Source organism: Buteo buteo, chromosome 16, assembly GCF_964188355.1.
Source record: "Buteo buteo chromosome 16, bButBut1.hap1.1, whole genome shotgun sequence".
In the NCBI taxonomy this organism is placed as follows: Eukaryota; Metazoa; Chordata; class Aves; order Accipitriformes; family Accipitridae; genus Buteo; species Buteo buteo.
In genome coordinates, this window is record NC_134186.1 from 24,692,202 (window position 1) to 24,719,600 (window position 27,399).

The following is a 27,399-nucleotide window of genomic DNA, read 5'->3' on the forward strand; positions in this document are numbered from 1 at the left end:
GGATCTTTCCTGTAGCTTGAAGACTTGCCGCTAAAGGAAAATGTCTTGATGAAAGACTTTGTATCTTCTTCCCTTTCTCTGATGCTCTTTCTGAGAACTACCCCTGTTTATTTTGTTACACAGTTTCTGCCTTGAAATCTGACAAAATTCAGTAAGAAAATTTACTGATGACCGCAGGAAAAAAAAAGTCTTAGTTATATGACAAAGACATGAATATATCACGTTGCAGCACAATCAAAATCTGTTTCGAGTGACACACCATGCAGGAGAATTTCAGACCAAGAACCACATGTTTTATTTGTACAGAGTTCACATGATTGAAGACCACATATATTATGTTTCAGATGGTGTGTGTCTAGCATTACTTCTTAATAATAGTTTGAAAAGAAAATAGGCTAAAGAACACGCAGACCAAAACGATTACAGAGAGTATACAAACACTTTTGTTCTAGGAGTGGTATTTAGTATAGAAACTATGCAAAATGCTAAAACTAAATTTCTGAAATTGCTAGGGGGAAAACCCCCTTGAATATTTGCAAATGTGTTTAACTGCCTGGGAGAAATAATTTTTATTATTTGGTACAGCACATATTCATCAGTACATGACTTCAGTACTCAAGTATGATAATTTCAACCACACTTCCGTAGTTCCCAATTTTACAGCCAAAAAATAGCCTGCTATATCGTCCTTGTCATTAGTGTTGAAGGTAGCTAGGTTCACTGTATCTTTCATTTAAAAGGCTCTGGTGTCGCTTGATGGTTCTAAAACAATTTAATGTATTTTAGTTGTCTCATTTATATGCAATATATACAATTGCTGGAATGGTAGTACTGTATAAAATCATTGTAAAGTTTTGCAGAAGCAGTCAGTGCTTTCGTGCTGGTACGCTTTGCAAGAAGAGCTGGTCCCCGGGAGCTTTCCTTCCACGCAAGGAGCTTCGGTCAACGCTCAAGTTGCTGACTTGAAGTCAGAGATGTTAATAGGGAGCTCAGCGCTGAACGTGAAAAAAATCTACCTTACTTTGTCAAAGTCTTAACCGAGCTGAAGTATCAACTCTGTTGTGGGGAGAAGGCACAGAAGTAAAGGAAGAAAATGTGGGTAATGTCAGAGGACTCTTGGCCCTTAGGGAAAGCAAAGCAGAGTTCAATGGTTTATGGTTTCGTAATTAGGGACAGATTTCAATATCAGTTGCTCAGGCTGTTTGACAGAGGAGGAAATTTGGCACCAGGCAGGTGTAGCAACTTTTTGCATTAAGTGTCAATGTGGTCTCAGTCTCCTTGAGCAGACAACTAGCCTGCCTCTTACATCCTTAGCCTGGCAAACCCCTGCGCCAGGAACTGAAGCCACACTTGAATCACCTGGTCTTGCCCTTTATTAAACATCCAAGTCTCATTCATAAGAAATTTGGGACCCGTATCCTTCTCCTGTAGCTGAAGCCCACGGGGAGGTGCAGGTGGGAGCACTGGGACTCCCAGGGACGCCCCTCCTGCCCCCCCAAGCCCTGGCCAAGGCTTCAAAACAAGGTCTAGGGCATGAGAAGTTGGAGAAATGAACCGTGGTACGACTGGAGAGCTTGCTAACGGAGTCGTGTCTCCATAACGTAAAGAAAAAAGTTAATTTAAAAGGGTTGAACCCCTTGATGTTGTTATATGACTGATACAGTCCACTTTTGACAGTAATGACATTTTAAGCAGCATGTACCAGACATCTAGACAAGAAAAAAGGCTTTTGTTTTTCCATGTGTCAGGGTTATATTCATTGCTGTTACATTTCAGTTTAAAATTCAAGGCCCTGTTGAGGTAATGTTTTATTTGGCAAGCTTGCCAATTCCAAATTTATCCTTTTATTTATAATATTTGGTAGGCCTTGTAGTTGGCTGCTAGTGAAATAGCAAGGGAATTACCCAAAGTTATTATTTTATTACAGTTGTAAAAGCCACTTCAGAATTGGATGCCAGTAAGAAATGAACTTCTGTTTTAAAGGTGAAGAGATGGACTGTAAAATACTGTTCTAAGTCTGTTGTTAAGACTGAAAACTCAATGGAGTTTCTGCTACTACGAGAAATATGTAAGAGCAACAAGACCAGGCACTACAATAACTATAGCTGAAAACAAAACAGGTAAAATTAGGAGAAAAGATACTACAGGGAAAGAAGTCTTTTCGTCTCTAGAATATTTTTAGGCTGGGTTCCAGCTATACGTGGTAAAAAAAAAAAACAAACCCCAACAAACAAACACCAAACTTGTTCCTTATAAAACACCTCCCCAAATATCCAAAAATAAGCCAAACCCATTAAAGTCTTTTTCAGGACTTCGTGTGATGAATTACACATTTAGCAAACACTGGGTTATTAAGCTGTTTGAATACAGTTCCCTATTTTTGGATATGTTTAGCATGCTACCACTTCACACACAGCTGTATGAAAACATTTGAAACTAGTTTTGTGACTTAATTTTTTAAAATACTTCATGGATAATTTCTTAAACCACTACAGGTAACAATACAAAGTTTATGTGTGATCCTGCTTGTATTTTGTAGTATTTTAGGATTTCCTTGCTCTCTCTTCCCACTCCCCCCCTCCCAGCAGAGCTCTTAAGGAACAAACATGGTCTAAGGAGTCGTTAAAAAAAAAAAAAAAAAGCAGTTCAAATTCAAAGCATTATCATCACCAGTGTGGTGATGAGAGCAGCTAAACATTGCTGAAGATGTCGGGCTGTAGCATGTTTGCATGTGCCCAGGGAGGAGGGAGACTTGGATGATAGCTGTGCAGCAAAATGGAGACCAACTCTTTCGAAAAGGTATAATATTTTGCAACCCTACTTTCTATATACAGCCTTTGCAATTAAAGAAACTCCTCTTAAACAGAGATAGAAGATAAACCAACAACTCCTGACAATGCATTGAGAAGTCAATGCTCAGAAGCAGTGTGTCAGTTTTGCCTGCAAACCACATGCACAAAGAAACAGTTGATAGTTGCTTTTGTAAAATGTTTGCCATAGACTTCATCCAATGCCAGAAAAACTCAATGGCAGAGGCAGGCAGTATCCTTCTAATGACTCAAGTAAACTTTGGGTCAAGGTTCATCTGTCTGGGTGACAAACTCACCTTGTACACCTCCTTGGAAGGATAATTGTGCTGTACAGTTCTGGCAGCTTACATTTGTATTACTGTGAGTGTTATGTTTGCTTTTACTGTATGGCCTTAATAAAGGAACCCTTACAGTGCGTCCTGGAGACAGCTAAACAGTATCTGATCTCTGAATTGGAAAAATGAAAGCCAAGACATAAGCAATATGCCCCAAATCAGCTCATTGAGTCTGGCTCTGAACTCCACAGCAAGCTGCCTTTGTGTGTACAGTTACTTTCTCTCCTTGCAAGTTGGCAACATATTCTTAAAAAAAAAAAAAAGTGTTTTCAACAGTTTTAGTTCTTCCCCCCAAAGTCTTGGCTCTGCTAATATGCACATTGTATCATACACATCGTACCCCTTTTATAACTGTGCCTTTCCTTTAGCACTGGAGCATACACTCTTTTTTCCAGAGCTGGACATTGGTCTGTACATAGCTTGTTGACTTCACCCTGTGGCAGAGCTGGTTTTTGTTACTTGAAACCCAGACTAGTCTGCAAAACTGGTCTTTGGATGTCAGGCTCCCTTTGACCTTATGCTCTTCAGATTTTCATTTAATATTGCAGATTGACCCAATCATACACAGCAACGTAATTAGCAACTGTCAAATGACTTAAATCTAACCATGGTGGCTCAATTGGGAAGATGTCAACCAGACTTCAAGATTTTCAAATACAACAGCTCTGCTTAAAAAGCAAAAAAGAAAAAAAAAACAAAATACAACTAAACCAAATATTCTAACCAAGTATGTTTTCTTTTAAATGCAGAACTTGTAGTCAATTGGAAAATTTCCATAACATTGAAACCCTCTTTCTCCAGCCTAATAAATACATGAATTAACAAATAGGTTTTAGAAAAGCTAGAAGATTTACAGCCTTTTATCCTTCCTTTATTGTGAACGCTAATACTTAAGGAAACATAAAAATAAGGTTTAATCAACACCAATAGTAAATCTGATTTAAACAGTGAAAGGAGCTCTAACCATTATTTGCTCAAATGGTGTGGACCAAGGTCACATTTCAATCTTGATCTTGTGTGGAACATTAATGGGCAGGAGGTTCTTTGCAGGATGCATTAAAACACTTTTAAATATATGTATATCTATATATATCTCAAAGACTCAGAACTCATCCAGACAAATTACTTTTATTGAAACCATCCTTAAAGAGAGTAAACAATAATTCAAACTGACTTTAAATAAGGTGAAGCATTTAATAATCATTACTGTTTATAATTGTATTAGGGAAGAGTCAGTGAGGGGCAAGACTAACTTTTTTCAACTGGAAAAAAACCCCAACATTCTGATGACAACTGCTAACTGGCAAGTCTCCCTAGGGTAGTCTGAATCTCTTGTTAGCTGAACTTAGACAGGGAAAGTATATCCTAACAGTTAATGCACATTTACACAGTAAGGGACTTTTTAGTCTCTCAAATATAGCAGAGTTATCACAAGCTGGATGTTGCAGACAGTTTCAAACAGACAGTTGGCAGTTATTTTAAACAGCAAGGACGATTAAGAGCTGACAGAGTACCAGGCAGAATGGTAGATTTTTATCTTACAATGCTGCTGAGTTAAAATATCAAAAACTTCTGAATGCCTTAGTGAAAGACATGTTACAGGGCTCAGCAGATGGCCAAGAGGTGAAACAGTGGGCTGCCATGTCAAGAACATTAGTCTAGAAGACTTAAAGATCATTTCCAGTTTTAGGATCTGCAAACTTCTTCTAGATCCTATTCGTCATCCCTGAAACTTAGGAAAGCAACTAAAGGTTCTGTTGTAACCCAAGCACTAATCCATGCTGTATGTTGAAGGGGTTGTATGGGATTTTTGTTGTTGTTGCTTAGTTTTCTTGCTGTTTTTTTTTCCCTCTCCCCTGAGGTATTTTGGAGATATATGTTTTCTTTTAGTGGTATCCTTTAACAAAGAACCAACATTTTTTGTTATTATCTGAGGCTTGTTATATTCGTTCCTAACTCAAAACGCTTGTGCAGCTGTCTGGATACAAACAGAATGAATGTTTTATCCTTCAGATACCAAGGAAAGCTGTGAAACACCCTCAGATATGATCAGGATTGGATACCCCTAAGAATCTCCTCGTTATCTGTTATTAGGATCGCATCAAAACAGAAATGGAAAGCAGTAGTATTTTCATAATGATGCAAGTTTTAATTGAGACCATAGAAGTGCTTGACATTAGGAATGGTTTTAGCAGTAGAAAAATGTTTCTTAGAACTGGATGAGGTTTCCAAGTCAAGCAGGGGGTTCTGCTCCCCTTTATTTCAGTAGGATTAACCTGACTGAATCCCAGTGAACTTTGAAAACCACTTTTCCTTCTGGCACAGTAAGCAGAAAGAGGAAACCACACCTTAATGAAAGTACATTATCTTAACTACCCTAGTACATTTATACGTTACTCCCTTTAAAGCTTTACACATATTTATCATGGCAGCTGGAACTGACAAAAAAACTTCATAATATTAATGGTATTTTAAAGTAGTTATTCTCTATATCCCCTCTTTTTGGAAGACAATTAAAAAAAAAAAAAGATTTTAGAATGCCATTCTCACAGGCTGTTCTACATGCTGCAAGTTCACTTCAGTTTCTGCCAATTTCTAGAAGATTCCTTGAGCCAGCTTTCCCAATCTGAAGCATGGGGAAAAATTCTGCACAAACAGATTGACTTCCAACATAAATGAAACAAAAATGAAGGATGGAGATTGGGTCAGAAGCAACTTGTATGCTGCTAGAAGTTGCTAGTATATCACAACAGCTATTTTTCTGCCTCTTAGAAATTGTTCACTAAATCTAAAAGCCAGCAGCATCGGTGACATCTTTTTCTAAGCTGAAATGGAACAATACTTGCAAAATGAAGATGTAACAGTAAGTCTTAATAAGCATCACAGATTGAAGAAGGGACCTTTTGTTCACCTTCCTCCCCTTTGCCTCACAATTAACATTCTGAGTTAACGTATTTTTCCTGGTCTCACAGTGCTGCTTTTACCAACCTCACCTGCATTGCATATTCCAGCAGTGCTCCTATGTGCCTTCACATAGGAGTGTTAAGGGGCAGAAAATCTTTCTTTCTGACCTGCAGTCTTGAGGGAATGTGATCTTTCTGGCCAAGGCTGAATTTTTTTTCCCAATTCTATTTATTTTAGCCTTTTTTTTTTTTTTTTTTTTTTTTTTAGGCAAAGGAGGAGACACTGGTTATTACCTACATGGTTTGTTTGCTTATGTTCTGAACTAGAGGTAAATCTAAGTGAAGGAGAACTTTTGCCATAATTTTTATTATCTTTTATTCTATTATGGGGGAGAAGGGACCTTTTCAGATGGGAAACTCTGAACATTCTGGTTTTGGTGGCTATTCAGACACCAAGAAATCACAAGTATGTTTAAATATTACTATCTATTTTTGCCTCTTTTTTTTAAAGAATAAGCACACATCCAAATTATAGGGGTTTTTATATGCATTGTAAAAAATTATACCAACAGCTGGGGGTGAGGGACAGGGCAATATGTTAGCTAATAACGCTACTCCTTTCCTTAGCTAGATGGAGGTCACTGACTCAGCTCAGAAAGACATGAGCTACCATCATCATTTGTTTACTCGCCTAGTAGGGGCTTGAGGAGGTAGAGGTTCAGTTTACCACCTCTTGGCATCAACAGGATGATGTTGATCCTGCAACACTGCCGGCTAAGCTCTTACTTTTGCAAAAAAGCGGTCTTAAAAAAAAAGCTTTCTGGGACTGGTTGCAGCTTTTCAGAGCAGACTCATTTGAAAGCAGAGAAATGGGTACTGTGCCCATCTTCTCGGTGATGTGCGACATAATAACGTCATCTAAGTCTTACCCATTTCCATGGCTCGAAATCAGGCTAAGAGAGAGTTTCAGTACAGATAACCTCCTCTATTCGTAAGGGGACTGGATTAGGGATTTTTGATTTTCTTCTGTGGTATAGATAAGTACAGCTATCTTGTGGTTACCTTTCATTTGACATCATCTGTTTTCAGGCATTTTTCCTTCTCTCAGCAGATGTTATAGCTGATGCTCTTTACATACCCTGCCTGCGATAGCAAAACGATCCTCTCCTACAGAATATTGACACCACATTTTCTAACATGCAGAGAAGAAAAAAATTCCCCTTGTTTTAGTAAGTTAATCCACAAAAGAGGTCCAGCAAGCTGAAGTGAAATACATTACAGGTGATGACATAGCTGGCAAAGCAAGGATATTAAAAACCAAACTCACCCATAAAAAGTGAGACGCAGGAACCCAATCCTGTGGCCAAGTTTAACCAACTCTCCCTGCCTAGTAGCAGCTCCTGTTAGCAGCACAATTCCTACTTTCTTTAGGGTGCACAGCCACTTGTACGCACTTTCATCATCGTACATGATTTCTTCAAAAGGTATTTTGGGAAGTTGCAGGTCTGAGCCCCAGTACTGGCGTTCTGAAAGGGAAGAAATAAGGAAACAAGTGCTGAGCTGTTTTAGCATCAAAGCTCAGGACATAGTTGAAGTATGACGTTAATAGGATTTCTATGCATTTGGGAATACACCCTCAATCCTGCAGTCAACCACCTGAAACTGGGTCCCTGAGTTTGCATGGGTAACAAGCAATCTTTATGATGAAATTCAGCAAAACGCTGCAGTAAAGAAATTTTAACTCAGAAGTTGAATGAAAGACCATTTGAAAGGGATATTTTTTTGTTAAAAGCACATCAGAAACGTGCATATTCATTTTTCCCTCTGTACTGGTGACCCACAAGAGTGAAAACTTGAAACTAAGACTGCTTTGAAAGTTTCTTGTCTAGGGTAAAATACCATGGAGCACCCCGAGATCTCTCTTGGAGAGTTTGCTGTATGGATATACAATAAGGAAAAGATTGTATTCCTGATGAAGGAACAGGAGAAGACACACGTCAATATAACAGCTTAGAAGCAGAGTAATTATATCAACTGCATCAGTGACCAATCAATTTTCTTTTGTAGATTTGTCTTCATGAAATCATACCCAATTATGTTAAATTCTGCATTCCTTCTCTTTTCCTCTGCAGGTTTGTTTGGGTTTTTTTTGTGCAAGCATTTATCTTATTTCAGGAAGATGCAAAGGAAAGCCCAAGATGTTAACAAATCCAAGCACTGCCAGAAGGTAAAGAAAATGATGAAAAGATTGGGCATGACATAACTTCTTGCTCATTGCTAAAACTAAATTGATTCTAAGAACATATGACAACAGAAGAGTGTTAGAACTCCTATGCCATAGTCAGACCTTTGCTTGCTGACTAGACCTTGTGATACCAGAAGTGGAAACCTGCAGCCATTTCTTAGAGGCAGGTATAGACTTGCAGGCAGAATGGAAAGGGATTTTGAGCCTGGTTTTCCTTCAGACCTTTTGCTACTCCCTTCTTTCTTTTTGTCCCCTCAAACCAGCAGCAGCTGCACAGCACATCATCCAAAGCTATAAAAGCAGTGAAAATCTATGCAGCTTTAAAATTAAATGCTGCTTAGCCTTATCCTTTTATGTATTTACAGCTGCCCAAATACTGCTAAATCGGTACCTTTCTCTAACAGTATATCTACACTTGTGTCTACAGATGTGGATTTTTAATGCATGACCAATTCTTATTACTATATTCTAGTATCACAGTTCTGTAATGGTTATTGGCTTTGATTTAATACTGCTTTTTTAAAATTTCATAACCTATCCTAAAGCAGTCACATTCTGGTTCAGCTGGAGAGTTCCCAAAAAGATAAATCACCTAACACAGAGAGGGGAAATAAAACTAAAATGCTGGGTCATAACTAGAAAACACCCCAAATATTTTCTCTTAACTGTATTCTTTTCTGAGGAAGAATGCACTCTGGTGTCAGACAACATGGCCTTATATCCATTTGTAAAGATCTACAGAAGAGACATGCATAAACATACAGTGACAAAATAAAGTAATAATTAAATATGATCACAAAATCTAGGCAGATTTTTCATTTTATGACAGGCTACACAATCCAAATCTCATCTTCCAACTTGAGTAAGTTCTAAAAGTTTTGCCTACAGTATCCTGCATTCAACAAAACTATACACGCTTAAAATTTTGAGGAGGTTGCACCTGGAAAAGGAAAGGCTTGTTATGTATCTACCCGGGTAGATGGACTCTAAGCTCCCAGGCACACCGTGGGAAGGCACAGCGACTGCTCGCAGCAGAAGTCCTACTCTGCCTCCTTTAAGTGCCAGGATACGTCCCTCACCTGATTAGGCGTCCCCAGAGGAGAACACACAACTCCCTCGGCATTGATCTTGGCATCTGGTCACCATTGAAAGCAAGGTGATGGGTGATTCAGCCACAGCTTCAACTACTGTAGCCAAGGTCTTAGGGCAAAGCCCTTGGTTGTCCCCTCTGCTCTGCAGAAGGACACGCTGCCCGTCACTCCTGGCGTGTCACTGCAGGTCTCTTGGGTGTGCGCTGGCAACCAAACCCAGCATCCTCCGAACTGCTGCACTAGACGTGAAGAAGACGGCTCCCACCAGGCAGATGGAGAGGAATTCAGCTGAGGCTAGCCAGCCCCGTCTTCCCAGCAAGTACTTCTGCTCTGCTTTGCTAAACCCCTCATGTCTAATCATTAAGGCATGAGTGCACCTGGATTCTGGGCTGTCTGGTTATTTATAAGTTCTTGCTTTTATTTTTCTTCTTCTTCTTCATTTATTTTGTGTCCTCTTCCCTTCCTCCTCCACGAGACAACCCTAGATTTTGAGACCTTGACTCAAGTAGAGATGGCAAGACTGGGATTTTTTTTCTCTCTCATAAGGTCTTGAACACAAAGGGAAGAAGGAATTCCTGTTAGCGGGTCTAACGAAGAGTGGCTTGTCCAGCCTGTGTTGGAGAAACTCTCAGTTCCAGTGTGAGCCACAGGAATGGCCCAAATGTTTACAGAGCTAGGCAGCCCCTTCACATGGACCTAAAAATAGCTTTTCCTTTCCTGCTTCCTATCTCAGGACAGAAGTCCCATGCCTTCCAATTCATTCCTCCTAATTTCAGGCCACATTCACCTTTCTCCAGGTGAGATACAGACATACCGAGATGAAGAATTTAGAACTTGTCTCTCACTGCTCTTCATTTTCAGGACTTTGGATGGCTCATGGCAAATAGGAAGGGAACGTGCCCACACTCACCCATGGTGAGCCAAGTCCTAAGACTAAAGACTTTGTTGCATACAAAGAGTAGAAACAAGTTAAGCAAGAGATAAGGCTTAAACACATACGTGGGCACACTAAAATAATTTAACTAGCGACTGTGTGGAAGTATTTTATAGCATGGTATAAATTCTAACAGCAAAATCAGCAATTGGCATTTTATGAAATAGCTAAGAAAAGACATACACAGAATAAGTAAGCACAAAGAAGACAACAAGCACACATGTGAAATGTCGGAAACAAGTAGAAGTAAAGTGAAAGAGAGAAAAAACCACACATACAGTAGGTAGAGAAGATACTAATTGAAGGCAAAGTAACCCCACAGGACAACAGGAAAAATGTTGGGAAAAACCCCAGAAAGCAAGTCCTGATTGCAAAAAGAAACCAACTCAGTCAAGAGGAGGTGTGCTGTGCCCCATTCTCTCAAAGGGTAGAAGGAGAAGAATAAACCACCAATAAATAATGAGAAAAAAAAATGAAAAAAAGAAGTTATCATACTTCAGGTCTGGCTTACCTTCACCAAAAAATACTCTTTCCCCTTCACCTCAAAAGCTACACAAACCACAGCACCAACTCCAAGACACAACTACTAAACCCTGGGCCCTCACTCTCTGCTGTTTTATACTCATGGCTAATTTAGGACAAGCTTGTTAAGGACTAATTGTTTGCCTGTGTGCTGATGGTGGTTAAGAACTAATCCTCGGCCATGCATACTGCCAATGGATGTCAGTCTAGTGGAGCCTTGTTTTGAAGTTTCAAACTGTGCCGATGTCTTTTCAACACATCACCAAATCTGCAACTGCTATAGGTGAAGGTACGTATGGACAGACGGCCGCAGAGATTCAGTTGTACCAGACAGAAAAGAGAGATCTTGAGATCTTTTACCCTTCTGCTCCAAACGCCGCAGCAGCATCCTCGTGCTCCCCAAAGAAAACCGCGCGCGCGAGGTGCTGCGGGGTGGGCAGGAGAGCAGAGCTCCGCGCTGCTTGCTGAAGATGTGACAGAGCAAATGAAGAAAGGGGTTCCTTGGGGTGATACGTAAAAGAAAAGAATAAGTCGTTACTGGTAAACAAGCTCAGGGTCAAGCTGTGGGAACTATGCTGGGGACAACCAATTAGCCCATGGGGTTACCTGAGGTCAAACTCCCTCTCTAGGGACCACGCTGGGGTCACTTGAGGTCAACCAATTAGCCCACGGGGTTACTTGAGGTCAAACTCCCTGTCTAGGGACCACGCTGGGGTCACCTGAGGTCAACCAATTAGCCCACGGGGTTACTTGAGGTCAAACGCCCTCTCTGGGGACCACACTTGGGTCACTTGAGGTCAAACTCCCTCTCTGGGGACCATGCTGGGGGTCATCTGAGGTCAACCAATTAGCCCATGGGGTTACTTGAGGTCAAATTCATGCCTTGGGACCATGCTGGGGGTCACCAGAAGGTCAACCAATTAGCCCATGGGGTTACTTGAGGTCAAATTCATGCCTTGGGACCATGCTGGGGTCACTTGAGGTCAACCAATTAGCCCACGGGGTTCCTTGAGGTCAAACCCCCTCTCTAGGGACCACGCTGGGGTCACCTGAGGTCAACCAATTAGCCCACGGGGTTACTTGAGGTCAAACTTGCTCTCTAGGGACCACGCTGGGGTCACTTGAGGTCAACCAATTAACCCATGGGGTTACTTGAGGTCAAATTCATGCCTTGGGACCACGCTGGGGTCACCTGAGGTCAACCAATTAGCCCACGGGGTTACTTGAGGTCAAACTTGCTCTCTAGGGACCATGCTGGGGGGGGGGGTCACTTGAGGTCAACCAATTAGCCCATGGGGTTACTTGAGGTCAAATTCATGCCTTGGGACCATGCTGGGGTCACTTGAGGTCAACCAATTAGCCCACGGGGTTACTTGAGGTCAAACTCACTCTCTGAGGACCATGCTGGGGTCACTTGAGGTCAACCAATTAGCCCACGGGGTTACTTGAGGTCAAATTCATGCTTTGGGACCATGCTGGGGTCACTTGAGGTCAACCAATTAGCCCATGGGGTTACTTGAGGTCAATCAATTAGCCCACGGGGTTACTTGAGGTCAAACTCACTCTCTGAGGACCATGCTGGGGTCACTTGAGGTCAACCAATTAGCCCACGGGGTTACTTGAGGTCAAATTCATGCTTTGGGACCATGCTGGGGTCACTTGAGGTCAACCAATTAGCCCATGGGGTTACTTGAGGTCAAACTCCCTCTCTGGGGACCATGCTGGGGGGTCACCTGAGGTCAACCAATTAGCCCATGGGGTTACTTGAGCTCAACCAATTTGCCCACAGGGTTACTTGAGGTCAAATTCATGCCTAGGGACCACGCTGGGGTCACTTGAGGTCAACCAATTAGCCCACAGGGTTACTTGAGGTCAAACTTCCTCTTTAGGGACCACGCTGGGGTCTCTTGATGTCAACCAATTAGCCCATGGGGTTACTTGAGGTCAAATTCATGCCTTGGGACCACGCTGGGGTCACCTGAGGTCAACCAATTAGCCCACAGGGTTACTTGAGGTCAACCAATTAGCCCATGGGGTTACTTGAGGTCAAATTCATGCCTTGGGACCACGCTGAGGTCACCTGAGGGTAACCCACTGTCTAATTATTTAAACTTTTCATAACTATTCACGATGGGGTTGCAGTACAGTCTTGCGTGCGCCCAAGTGAGTTTGCCATCAGCACAGTCTTTTCAAACCCACCCCGTAATGATGTGTACGATTTTAGAGGTTTTCACCAGAACAATGCGGCACTGCCCGCTGTAGTTTGTCTTCTGTTGCTTTCTCCCTAGGAATGCTGTTATTATTTGTACTGAGTTTTTTGTGATTTAATATTTCCATTCTTTTTAATGCAAGTAAATAAAGTTTTTTTTCTGCGTGGCGCTTTCATCCAGCCATTCAAAACTGTCAGCCTTTCAGCTAGAAGGTGTAGGATTTGTGACAAACTGTTTGCCTTAGACTTTCGCCCTCAGCTCCCAGAACTACACTGTTGAACTTGATGAACATCGTTGCAGGAAAAAAACATCCATCTTGGAGGAAAGCAGACCAGGGCCAAGAACAATAAAAAATTCTCTATGTACTAATATGAAGAATAAAAGAGCCAGGTTAAAAAAACTTTTCAATATGAAAGCTGTGAATTATGTGACACTTTTTCCCGGCTGAAACTGATTTTTAACTCTTACAAAAGGTTGCCTCATCTGAAACCAAGGCCATTTTAATGGCCAAAGAAAGATGTACACAGAGAAGGTGGCAGGTTATGGCTCTCTGCATGGCTGAGCACCAACTCCTTATCTCTCAGGCTGCAATTGGAGACATCCAGGACTCCCTCAGTGGACAATTATGGATTCTTCCTCCATCGCCTTTCCACAGTAAGATCCTGCGTCTTACCCATACAGTTCAACATCGTGCATCAAACCTACAGAGTACATCAGAGGAAACTGTTGTACAATTAAAATTTCCGGCCGAGCTCTGTGAAGACGCTTGCTCAATAACCTGAGGCCAGTGGTTTCTGTTGCCCATGTCCATGAAATATTCTTCATCAGAGAGTCCAACTGGAGGAGCTCTCTACCACTGGAGCTGCCTCACACCTCTCTCTAGGAGTTTCACTTGCTTGTAAAGTTGGTAAACCTTAACCATTTGGGCTGAGGTTTTCCATGGCAGTATCTGCCGAAAATAGTTTTGAGAAAGCTTCAGCAACAGCAAAAATGGATCAAAAGCCTAGACCAGTGAAAAATGAGTAGTGTGGCCAAGTCAAAATTGCTACATTGGCTTAGCAGAGAAGTTCTAGCGCCTTCATTCTTTCAAGTCTCAAGTTTGGCAAATAAGTCGGTCACGCGTTAGTAATGTACATTTGCCATTCCTGTGAAACTCGTCAAGTTTGGCCAATGCTCACAGCTTTGGAAAATATCACCTTGCTCCACAGACTTCTTTTTTTTCAGTTTGGCAGTGAAATTGTCCAAATATTCCTTTCACATTGGGTATGCTCCAGACCTTGGGTGAGGGATATAGCAGGACCATTGCAAAACACAGATGAGGAAAGTAATTTCCATGTAAAATTAGCAGACTCACAGGGAACAAGGCCAAATATAGCACCACCTGTGTGCTTCCAAAATTGTGTAATTCTAATCTCAGACATCCATTTCCCTGGGACTTCTCTGGCGTGTCGGTTTCAGAATATTCTGAAGTTTGAAAAGAGCTATAATATAATATGATTGTTCTTCCTCAAGTGATGGGACCTGTCACTGACTTCCCCAAACTGATGTACAACTGAGCTCAATATTCATACATCCCATGATTCCACACATAATTTTGCACAAACTCAAATCATGTTCATATCATACCAGTAGCATACAAGAGATCTAGAAAAAAACCTACTGATAGAGTCATTTGTCCACATGGAGAAGGTAGGACAAATTGACATGCTGCAGGAAGAACCTCTTTGTTAACCATCTGTTTAAAACTACTTCAGTCAGGTATATTTTAAGATTTTCAGACATTTTCAAAATCAAATGAATTTCTTTTAATAAAAGGCAGTGCTGTAGCCATTCATTAGTGCAGGCAAAAATATATAATAACTAAACCCAGTGATTATTTTGGCCTCAATATTCATAGGCCAAGGTAACTTTGTTAAAATAATCAAGAATTCCCCCCCCCCCAGACTAATCGTGCCAGGACGAATTTTGCTAGACAACACTGAAACAGATAGCACCTAAGTTATAATGGCTCCAGTGCATTCAGCCAAGAACTCAAGGGCTCGGTAAAGTAGACAGAAAGGAAAAAGGCAGGAAATTAATCATGGAGCCCAAAGCACAGCTTCTCACCAGGATGCTTTCTGGAGTCTGCCAGTTGTTAATGCAGTTAACTTTAATGTAAATTGTCTGTGCTACTGGCAGAGGACACTGGACTCCACAGTTGTGGGTCACGTTTGGTACTTTACAACTAACAGTGATTTTCTTCTGCAGCTGAAAGAATCCCAGAGAAGAATGTCCTAAAATACTGCACAGGGTCCCTGGACCACTGAACCCATCCTGGTCTTTTGTTTATTTGTTTATTCATGGGGATTTTAAAATAGTAAAGGAAGTTTAAAAGAGTACAGAGTTTAAAGCCCAGTGAAATGGTTGCCTGTGCACCTGAAAGCAAGCTGCTACAGGGACTTGGTAGTGATTTTATTGTTACAAATTGCATTTGCAAGCATTGTTACTACATTAAAACTGAAACGCCTACGGGTTTACTAGTGTAAATGAGTCTTAGGTCAAGATATAACTATTATTAAGCTGCCTTGCTAGAAAGCATCGTTGGTAATTGTCTTCTCCCTTGTATTTGCACTACTGCTGCTTATCCGTGTATATTTGTGATAGCACATACACACACCACACATACCAGTAGCGATATTATTGAAAGAGTTGTTAATAATAGGTGGTACTAAGATTTCCTCAGAAATAGGTTTTTCTATTGTAAAACTCTGTCTTTAATGCTTATAACTTCAGCAAAATATAATGTTTTGGGCTGACCTTTTTTTTTTTTTTTTACGCTGAAGGTTCCCTTACATTGAATTTATGAGGAGAACAGTCAGTCAAAAGGATCGGCTGTATCTCAGAACAAAATGGAGCATGGGAGTACACTTTTTGCTCATGTTTGAAAAAACATTCCAGCAAAGGCTCTAATTCCTCTCATTTGGGTGACTGAGGCGATGTCAGAAATACGTTTTGGTGAATCCCACCCCCCCCCCCCAAGCTTGTTGAGGTACAAGTCCACGAGGAGACTTGGTCACAGACCGTCCTACAGCTTCACAGCTGAAAGCGTCCCCACCGCTGCAGGAGGTCGCCCATGGCTGCAGCGATCTGGGGAGAGAGACGAGAAGGAAAGATGAGCTGAGCCATTGCCGTGCTCTCTTTTAGAGTCCCTATCCTGGGCCCCAGAGGAGGACAGATGGGACCTGGAGGGTGGGAGCAGCTGTCAAGGAGGAGAAAGAGATGCATCACCTGGGGAAAAACTCAGGGAAACTGAAGTGGGGACTGGGTGGTAGAAAGAAGGTGGGTCTGGAGACCAAGTTAAAACTGCCGTGGGCTGCCAGGGGAGCTGGAGCCGCGTGAGGGGAGCTGGGGTACCCGCTCAGCAACAGGAGTTAATAGTTTAGTGATAGCAGCCTGACACTGGGAGCTGAAAGCAAAGTGGGAGAGCTACAATAAACACTGAGGCTCTTCTAACCAAATAATCGGACCGCAGACCCCTTTTTTCCCCTTCTGTATAAATGGCCAGAAACTGCCAGCAGGGAGCCAGGATCAGTGACCCCCCTCCTGTAACTTCTGGGGTGAAAACACTCCCCCCGGGGAGCATTGTTTATTCCTGAGGGGTGTCCAGAGCAGAAGGTGCCGAGGGGAGGGATGGCCCAGGCCCAGAGGCACCGGCTGCCGAAATCCCGGGCTCTGCAGAGCCGTACCCCCAGCGCCAGCCGCTTGACGGACCTCTGCCCCGCTCCCACCTCACATGCCACCTGCTGCCGCCCAAAACCTTCACACGGTGTATTCAATTCTAAGTCACGGGAAAAAATCATTCTATCATTGAACAGAGAGCATGCAAGCCTTTATAACCCCTGACAGCACTCTGTGCCCTCCACTGATTTCAGCCGGGCTGGCTGCGGTACCACAATCGACTGCCGTGGCTTGGCTCTTTTCAGAAGCAAAATAACCCCGGTGACTGTGATTCCCCAGGCTCTTGGATAGCAACTTTGGGTCTTACGTATTTCAGACTTTTTGTTGGGTATTAATAATGGTACGTGTTAACTTGCAGAACGAAGAAATGAGGTGTGATCTGCTCACTAGACCTGCAAAGCAGGGCTGGTGGCAGATACAAAAGACCATTTCAACAGATACAGCTGCCCTTCAAAGTTACTGTAACACACAGAAATAGATGTGGGGTAATTACTTTCTGTCCTGTACAAAAGACCTATTTCAGATTTATACTCCCTGAATACAACACTGCCTGCCTCCTTGCTCTCTTCTCACTAATTTCCACTCATAATATCTCATAAGTTTGCCAGTTTACTGGTTTGCATGCATAAACAAACACACACACACATTCAAACCAAAGACATTGCACAGTAATGGGTAAATAGGACAAAGCTGCTATTTATTACTTTTTTTTTTGTGCATAAATTTTGCATCCCTTCTAGTTTTTTGCAAAACTTGAAGCATTAGTGTTTTAAAAGTCAAGCATTCTCTTAAATGTTGAATCAGAGCTCTTGTTCTTACAGTAAAGACATAACCAGTTTCCCTTGTTTTTATGTATTTAGTCTGAAGCTAGTTATTCTTAAGAGAGTGCACAATAAAGCACAAAAAGATTTTAGCTATTTCACAGAATAATCACATCTAGCTCACTTGGTATTTTAGCTGGTACTCAGTAATTTGTCCAATCATCAATCGCAGAGAATACATACTAGAAATGAGGCCATAAAAATTTGAAAAATACAGATGGCATCATTTATAAAACACCTATACTTCTTTTTATTCTAATATCCCTTCAACGGACAGGACTGATAAAAACTATTACATAGTCCAAGCAGCTTTCAGAATGGGAGCTCTGGGGGATTTCACCTGATGACTGAGGGCTATGCTGTACTTCAAAGAGATGTAAAGGGCCAGGTTTGGGTTTGGTTTTTTTCCCCTCTAGATATAGGTAGCAAGTACAAAATGCTCATAAAAAAAGCGAACCAGACACTACATAGTTACAACATTTTTCAATAGTTGCAAAGTCTGCAAATTTCCAACCACTACTATTCCTCTCCCCTTTGGCTAAGGCTAGTTAGAGACTGTCCAAGAAACACAACGCACATACCCAAATATAAGCTATCCACATAGACCATCTTTCATACTCTACCTTGTGTTTCAAAGAAGCTGTAGTAATGATTGACAAGCTGTTGAATTTCACAACATGTTCACAAAACGAAAAAAGCGCAATCCTTGAGGAGAGATATAATCTCACCTCATTAAATTCCTTTTTGAGACCACTCCGTGGCCTGCTACTCACTGCTCCAGTGTGTTTAACTCAATATACGTCCTTTCACACATTTGAAAGATGGGGAAAAAATAAAATATGAATGTTTTCCTTTTTCTCTATTAAAAGTTATGAAATTAAAATAATTTTAGGTATGCTGTGTGAACTGCCAAGAGTATCCTTTGAAAGACAGATTTAAGTTTCAGTGCTGGTGCGGGTAAATAACCACGTGAAAACTAAAGGAACGTTTTAAGTTTCAACTTTTCCTTCCTAGTCTTTCTTGCTAATAAATATTTTCCTAATCTTCTTTATATAGAACAGGGAGTAAAGGAATCTTAGTATTTCAAGGAATATACCAACAGATTTTTTCCCCACATTGGGAAATAAATATATGCACCTGGAATTTAACCGCAGCTCCAGGCGCCCCAGGCTTCCCCGACTACACGGACTGTAGAGTCCTCTTGTTCAAGTTCCCAATTCCTACTGTGCTTGCTAGAAGTTCCACCTAATACGGGATGCCCCTTCTGCAGCCAATGGACATGGGCCGTGGTGTTGGGTTTTGGGGTGGTTTTGGCTTTTGTTGCAAACAACTGCTTTGCCGTAGCACCGCAAAACAGCGCACGCTCAGCGTACCTGTCTGGCACCGTCCTTGATTTTGGTATAACAAACCTGCCGACCTTTACAGCTGACCTGTGGAGAACATTCAAGGAACAACGACGCGTTTGGTCTTCTTCCCAGCCAGACCCCCTGCAGTGGAGGCCATCATCTGGCCTCGCATCTCCAACTCTATGGAGCTGAGGGAGACAAAAGCTAAATTCAAAATGTTTCTGTAAGTAACCTGCAAGAGCAAGCTTCTCTCCGTGTAAAAACTATCAATGATGTGAATCCTGCTAAGGTACTGGGAATTTATCCTTTCCTAGACTGCAGTGTATCTAGGAGTCAACATGCCTGCTGACTGAAGAGAAGTTTAACCTTTACAGCACCGCTATGATGTGGAAATTGCAAATTTCAAGGAAACCAAACTGCCCACTGATACTCTCCAGGCAGCTACTAAAACTGAGAAATGGTTCAAGTAAAGCAGCTTCTTAGGCTTTTTTTTTTGATGTTTAGCTGCTTTTTATAAAAAAAAAAAAACAAAAAAAACCAACAAAAAACAACTAAAGACAGAAGGTCATAAATATAGTTAAATCCTGCCTGGAAAGGCTATAAACTCTGTCCTCAAAGTTCCAGTTCTCTCACATGAATTCAATTCCAGTGACAAGTGCAGCCAGCATCCTTAGTGGTTTGGGTTTGTTTCTCTTTTTAAAGGTGCAGGCTGGTACACAAATGCTTATAAATCCTACCTCATGTTTCAGAGAAGAAAGGCTCCAAGTTCCCAGCCCTTCACTGGCATCTTGATGCAGCCAAGAGCTTAGTCTTTGAGCTGCTGCAGGAGTAACCTTTCCCCCTTGACATTTGCCAATGTACTCTGCAATGACACTGTGGTAAATATGCCAAAAGCTGGAAAAGCATTGTGTACAGCTCCAAGTATTACTAATCTTGGGAAATGTACGGAACGCAGCAGCAGTTGGTATCTGGGAGGAAAAAAAAATCCAGTGCAGCTTGTAAAGTTATTGCTATTAAAAACATGCCCTCACTTCATGTCTTAAAATCTTCCTTTTAATTTGAAACTATTAAAAGTTTGTCTGAGCTCAGATTTTTACCTATTCTGAACAGCATTAAGAAAACCTGTTTGCATATGTACACATGCATTTGTATAGTGATGTATCTACCATGAACACGGAAAACATACGGTTCCTTCTCTCTCCCCTACCCCGCACTCGATTTATTCGATGTTTCTAGACCACTAATCCTCTACAGTGCTTTTCAATGGGCACTTTGTAGTCTTTCTTGATATGTGGTGCCCCAAAATGATACATGCTACAGAAGCCTTACTCCATCAAATGGAGCAGAAGGACTACTTCATCTCTGCTGCATGTTAGACTTCTCTTTGGGCTCAGCTGAAAGCAACGTCTGCCTCGATCCCAAACCAGCCTGCCAGCACGGGCTCACATTCAGCCTGTGATCGGTACCAAGCCCATCCAACCCGGGTGATTACTTCCCTACCTTGCACTCGAGCAGCTGCTGAGCTGCAGTCTCCTACAGAAAACCCTGATGCAATGACTGAGGATGCTGAAGAAATATGAAGGAAATGGACCGCAGAGAGTGGCTTGGCTCACATGCTTTTACTACATTGCTGTTGGAGACTGAGTATTAGGCTAGATGAACTAGTCACCCGACCCAGTAAAGAATTTTTTATGGTTTTCTCATTTCTCCTATTTGTCAAGGTCATTTACAGTCGTAACCCTGGTCCTTCAACACACTTCCAGTCAACCCCTGGATGGTGTCATCTGCAAATTTAATGTGGCTATTCTTTTCCATCATAGTCATTTATGAAAATAAGGAACAGTATTGCATAAAGCACAGACCTTCGTGAAGCCTATCTTGATATAGCATTCTGTCTTGATGGTAAACCATTACAGCTACTCTTTGACTATTTTTTAAAGATGACACATTTCCTTAGCACATTCATGAAAATATCATGTGCAACAGGGTCAAATACTTTATGCTAAGAATATGAATGTGACCACTTTGTTTAATACTAAATATGCCAAAGAAAATTATGAAAAACAATCGAAGAAAAAACTTGCATACTTAGTGCACAAGCCAAACCACTGTCTTTACTGCACTGCATAAATCTTTCAAAATATTAGAAAGGCGTAATCTCTCTGAACAGAAAGAACCGGAAAAAAAATTTAAAGCCATGACTAAACTAAAGTGATTCATTTGCAGCAATAAAGCTGTACAAAATGGGGAGAAACTTGTAGCTTTTACATACCAGCTCAAGGCTGTATGCATAATAAATGTTTTTACTATTAGCAAAGAGGAAATTGGCTGGCAATCATACTGCCTTTCTGCAGTTGACTATCAGATGATTACTTATACCAGGTGCATATAGTAAGCTGCAGAGAGCAGTTTATATGGCAACTTCCTCACCATTTTAGCACAGAATTTCCTACAGCCTTTTTAATCTTTACGCTTTACATATTAGTAATTGTGGCTTTTTTTTCAGAGAGAACTTAGAGTTTAATTCAAATATATTGGTGACAGTTTTAATCCTTCTAATAGCTGCAATAGATCTGAGGTCTGATTTCTAACACTTATGTCTGCCATATGCATGAACTACTTTTAAACAACTCATATTTGTATGAAAAGCAGTGAAGAACTTCTTCTCCTGACTGGTCCCAGAGACCATCACAGCCAGGTAAGTACAACAGTAGTAGGAGAGAGGCAAGCAATAGGTCTACATTGAAATAAGCAGTATTTATAAAGATATCTTTCTCCTCAGCCCCAGGCGAAAATGTTATATGCTGTCCAATATTTACAATTTGACAAATTATCAGGTCCATAATTCTTTGGAAAAGAGACAGGAAAGCATATATCATAAAACAAAAAAAAGATCCTGTAATGTGAAGATATTTAAGTTCTTCCACTTACTTAACAATATTTTTAAAAAATCTGTATGAAAGTCTTAGAAAATTGTGTGCCCCACAGGGCATGTTATTCTCTAACATACTGAACAACAGGAACTTTATTCCCATTTTTATCCACAAAACCCCTTTAGCCTGAAAATCTATCAAGAAGCTGCACTGAACAGGGACTGTGGTCTTTCCCAGTATTTCCTGATGGTAATTGATCCCACTCATGTTCTTCATTATTTTATCATGTCAGCATAGCACGTTTTCTCCCACTGCGTAACCACAGTTAATATAGTTTCCATTGTACTACAGTAGAAATCTAAGAACATAGGCTCTGAAAGCTGAAGGGGGAAGAAAGATAGGAATGAGCCATTAGTGCCTGGGCAGCCTTAGGTCTCACTTGCACAGCACAGTCGCAGTTGCCAAATTAAAAACCTTTATGTTTACAAATATAGTTGGAAAATTCGTAAGGGATAAAAATAAAGGTCTGGCAGAATTATTTTATGTCCTTATTGATCATTTACATTATGACTAATAATAAAACCCCAGATCTATGTGCTCTTCAAAATAGGAAGAATGAAATACTTTTGAAAGAATTAATGACTCACTGCCTCTTTCAATTTCAGAACAATAATTTGGGGGGGTGGGGGAAGGGAAAAAAAATATCCCATTTCTTGGTCATACCAGGTTAGTCATAAAAAGCCACCTACATTAGAGCTTGCACAAAATGAGAAGATGGCCTTTGCCCAGTTCCTGCAGATGGTGTGCATGCATCGACAAACACTTGGAATTATTCAGCATTTACTATGCAGGTTGGGACAGTGCTGGTCAAAACTTTCTATACTGGAGTCATGTGGGAAAAAGTCTAGACACCACAGATTAACTTCGTCTGAAGTTATTTTGTCCACAATGTGTGTTTCAACGTTTGTTGAAGGCCAAGTGTATTTTTGCTGTACTGTGAATTATGTATATGGCAGCCTAACTCATGGGGGCAGCTCTTATTAATTATCGCTACAGGATAAATTCAAATGAGCAAACTCTTTTAGTAAAAAACAACTTTTAACTTCTTCCCCCTAAAATTATCATGCCTCAGGACCTAGCAGAAAAACTGAAAGCACCATTGATGCTCTTAACATCCTGATTCAAACTTCGGTGGAGCTGGATATATATCCAATATTATATTGTCACATTTTAAAGGACAATCATCATCTGAAACATTTTACCTTAGGTTAAAACCTTAACCAAACCTAGGGTTAAAAATATTAAGTAGCAGGAGGTGCTCTGCTGAATTGTCTTCTCCGCCACCCAATAGGAAAATATCATTGTGATATTATTTAATAATTTTCCCCCCTCACATCCTGTTGTTGGGATGCCAGCATCTTGGAAAATGTGTGTCAGCAAATGCAATGCAATGCAGTGAGAGGCTGGATACTGGAAAGCACCTGGTGTACTCAGTGTCTCCCACAAGCTTCCTCTACCACACACAAAATCTGAGTTACAGAGAGACTGCATCAGGTGGTAAATGACTCCTGTGACATTTGTTGGGGAGAACACAAGTAAACAGGAGGGGAAAAAAAAGAGGTTCTTCGAGACATCAGAGCTGCAGAAGTAGAAGATGGCTCTTTTGCTGCTCTTTTGAAAGTACCTTGTAGGCTGGGCTGAAACGAGCCTCAATATACACAAATAGTGGACTTCTTTGCATACTACACGGATAGGATCTGGCAGTGTTTTTAAAAGGCAACTCTTGACATATTGCCATAGAACTATTTATAGTCCCTTCCATCGTGCAGTGAAAATCTGACCTACTCTTCTTTTCGGGTTTGACACACACCCGAAATCTAGTTTTTTTCATCAGAAATTATGATGAAAAAACATCATAAAAGCAACATGAAAAGCAAATAACCACTTGAAAAAAAAAGAAAAAAAAGAAAAAAAAAAGCCACAGCTGTGATAATGTCAGCAGTGAAGGTTAACCTCTAACTACAGCAGTCTGGTAAGCTTGCTCTTATAGTTGTTGAACCAGCATGCAGGGCTGGCATTCCATATCATCGTCTGTAACACTATACTGCTGGGATATGATTAGCTACTTAAGGCCATGTAATTTGCAGGGTGTAACTCCACTGACCAGAAGGAATTGAATTCTAAACCTGCCCCGATACACAATGAGAAACAGGTCTTAAACAGCCAGCAAGCAAACTCACATGCGTTATAACTGCAGCCTTTTTGGCAACTGAAACCTGAGAAAAGCTGGGAGAAGCTGTCCATCACAGCAAGCCAGGTCTTCTCTGAGAATATGAAGAAAAGCAGGATAACACTATTAAACAGAGCCAAAGTTAACGCAGGCCCTTATTTAGTGTAACTTTTATAAACCTATTTCTTCAGATCTACCATGGAAAACAGAATTTGCAAAAGCATTGCTCAAAGAATAAAACATCTCTTTGGTGTATATTTTGCCTGGAGGGCTCCACTGGAGAAGAGCAGTAGCAGAGGGGAGAACTGGCCTCCAAAACAGGCATTGTATTTAGATGCTGAGAGTAAGCACTGTGTAAACGTGTGCGTGCGAAGGCAAATCACAGCCAGTTAGACTTCATAATGGGGGAAAAAAAGTAGCATTACATCTGAAATACTGAAATCTCAGTTATTGACACCTTTGCTAATAAACATAACCAGAGATCTAGCCTAATTTGCCTGGGTATTAATTAAAGCAACATTCGATTTACATTGATCCCCTCAAAGGCTACAAACCATCTTGCTAGCTTCCACAGCATCTTCATTTTTCCAAATAAAAATTCTTACTACCTGAGAAATCAAGTCTAGTCTCCCTGAATGGGGTTTGCATCTTCACCATGTTCATTCTGGGACCGTGCCCAACCCTCCAAAATAGTAAACAGTGTAGTTTATTCTTGCCAAAGCTAAAGTAGATATGAACTTTTATATCACTAGGGGAAAAAAGTTCCATTCTGAACTATGAAGGGTCTGTTACATGATCCACTGAAATGAATACAAATATTACTCGTCACTCTAAAGTTTTAAGCCAGATATAAAAGGCTGAATCTTAAGAACTGACTTTTGTTTAGGAGAATGGGTGCTAGGAGCTAAGGGATAACCTCCAGAAGCTGGGAAAGATAACTGGCCCCTTCGGTTGTCCCTAAAGTGCCAAACAAAGCTCAGATGCAGGAGATGCCTAGGGCCACATATTTTCCCATTTCTCATCTTTCACAGGAAAAAAACCCCCAACAAATAAAAAACACTCCAAAAAAGGAGCATAAACCAATTGCGGATTTACCTTTTGCTGAACTCTGAGGAAACTGATACCTGGATCTGAGTTTCACACCATCAGCCTGCCTCTCGTTTCTTTTTTCTAAAGTAATATCCTGTTTCAACAGATACCATCTTAAGTCTGAATACAGATCCACAACTTTCTGCAACAGCAGATCTCACAGGAACACTGTCAAGAGCAAGAGCAGAAATCTTGCAAGTTTTCACACATTTCATGCTCACAGTCTGAAAGGTTGCCAAAGAAATGATGATCTGCATCATGACAAACCTCGTGGGTTTATAATTATTCACTCAAACAGGTAGTGATTTGTAGTGGGTAAATGTTATGCTGCCAGTTGCCCAAAATGCTTCATGACCAAAAGACAGTTAACTACTGCAGTAAGTATGGGATGCAGAGCAAACACAACCTGAACTTCAGCACTAGACAGCCCTATGCTACACAGTTACTTTTTAACAGAAGGCCATGGAAAGGGATTTTTTTTTAATTTCAGTGACAGATCCCTTGCAATTCTAAATAATATTCCTAAAAATAAAAATTTAAATCATTTAAACAGCACACACACACACACACTTACACTGTCACATAGACCACCGCTGGTCCACAAAGCTTGTTTTTGAGACCTACTAACCCTTTCTGGATAGAAAAAGCTTTTAGAAAAGTAAACACAGCCCAACCAGTTGAACTTCTCTGAGGTCGAGAGCTTAGAAGAGGGAAAGGGTAACCACGGGCTCCTGTTGTGCATGCACAGCCTGGCACTGAGCACCAAGAGTGGTTGCCATTGCTCCAGCTGGGTAGACCCGGTCCTCACACAGGGACTTCTCGCCGGGACTGTCAGTGTCAGACCCCCTGCATTTGAAACAAGCATGACAGATGTGGTTTTAACTCCTACCTGGTAAAAATAAATCTTCTCGCATTTCTGCTCTGGCTTCCTCAGAGAAGCATCGTTTTTTCAGCCACTCAGCTTCATATTCACTTGCGTGTTCATCGGGCCATGTAATAGAGATCTTCCGACATAAAACAAAAGATAATTTTAGAACAAAAAAAAATAATCAAAACCTACCACCTAGAACAACCAAAAAACCCTTTTGAAATTGCAGAAAGTGTAATATTTAGGTCAATAATATCACAGTTAAGCTTTCTCTGGAGCATAATGGCTTGTTTAAGTAATGAAAACCCAACCTGAACATCATCCAAATTCTGACACCTTTTATCAATGGTCATTTTCACATGAACCCATGACCTAATTTGCTGTTTTGTGTGGGCTGCTTTCATTGTGGGAGCTGCACTTAGCAGAAAGAGGAGAATCACAGAAGCTGGCACATATCAGTGGGTAGAGTGCTTCACCATAGCTCAGAAGAGAGCAAAAATATCTTCCAAAACACTGCCAGCTTGTTAAAAAGGAAAAAGGACAAGAAAGGCAGGCAAAAAAGAAATGCTAGGAGAGAAATCCCTCTCCTCACTTTGAAAAGTCTTCCCTCTTTCAAATAAATTTTTAAAAGGTGTTGGGTTTTTTAATTCCTGAAAAAAAACATGGAAAGAAAGCATATGGCTTTGTTTGTCATGAACTCGAAGAGCTCAGTGCAGCACACACCATCAGCTGAATTCTCAAGGCTACTGAGCAAGCATCGATTCCCATTTCACATAATTCCGCTCATTCACGTGACGGTAAAATCCCAGTATCAGTTTAGGATTAGTGCTGTGCTTTAATCAGCTCCTGAGTAGAAGTGGAAGCGGACAATTCCTCTGCTATCGAAATACATCTGCCTATTCAAAGCATGAATTTACATGGCATTAATTTTGGTAACAAACAATCAACTTGGGAGCCCAGAGTTCCTCAGTACAGACTCTTACCGTGCGGCCGAGCCATGCCTCCGCACAGGTCAGCCTCTGCAAACTCACCCTGCAGCGAGGCTGCCCCAGCTGCTACAGAGTTGACTGCTGCGTCTTTAACATGTTTAAAACACCTTTCAGCGTAAAATGAAGGAAATGAGTTTGCATATCAAAGGAACCACGTACTGCTTTTAATAAAACCTATAAAATCTAAATGATATATTAGGTTTTTATATGGCAGGAAAGATTAAAATTATAGGGAGGGCAGTTCCTGTCCTCTCTTGCCCAACAGCTTCCTCTTTTACATGAACAAATGTTAATATAGATAGGTAGATATGGAAATAGGTACAGACACTAGGCCAACTCTGAGTACTGGGTTCGGCTTTGGTTTGAGTGCTTGCTCTAGGATGAAGCCTTTTGCACATTGGAAGTTAGCTAATAAA

The 27,399-nt window shown here is 41.1% G+C and overlaps 1 protein-coding gene across 2 annotated transcripts in view; it reads right to left on the reverse strand.

The window, feature by feature from the left end:
* BBOX1 (gamma-butyrobetaine hydroxylase 1) overlaps positions 1-27,399 on the reverse strand; it is a 41,897-nt gene that overhangs the window by 7,760 nt on the left and 6,738 nt on the right. For both annotated transcript variants that reach the window (XM_075048218.1, XM_075048217.1), the window contains 2 exons: positions 26,016-26,130; positions 7,376-7,574 (listed from right to left, as the gene is read on the reverse strand). In XM_075048218.1, coding sequence (XP_074904319.1) covers positions 7,376-7,574; positions 26,016-26,130 — 314 coding nt within the window. The remainder of the gene's footprint in view (positions 1-7,375; positions 7,575-26,015; positions 26,131-27,399) is intronic.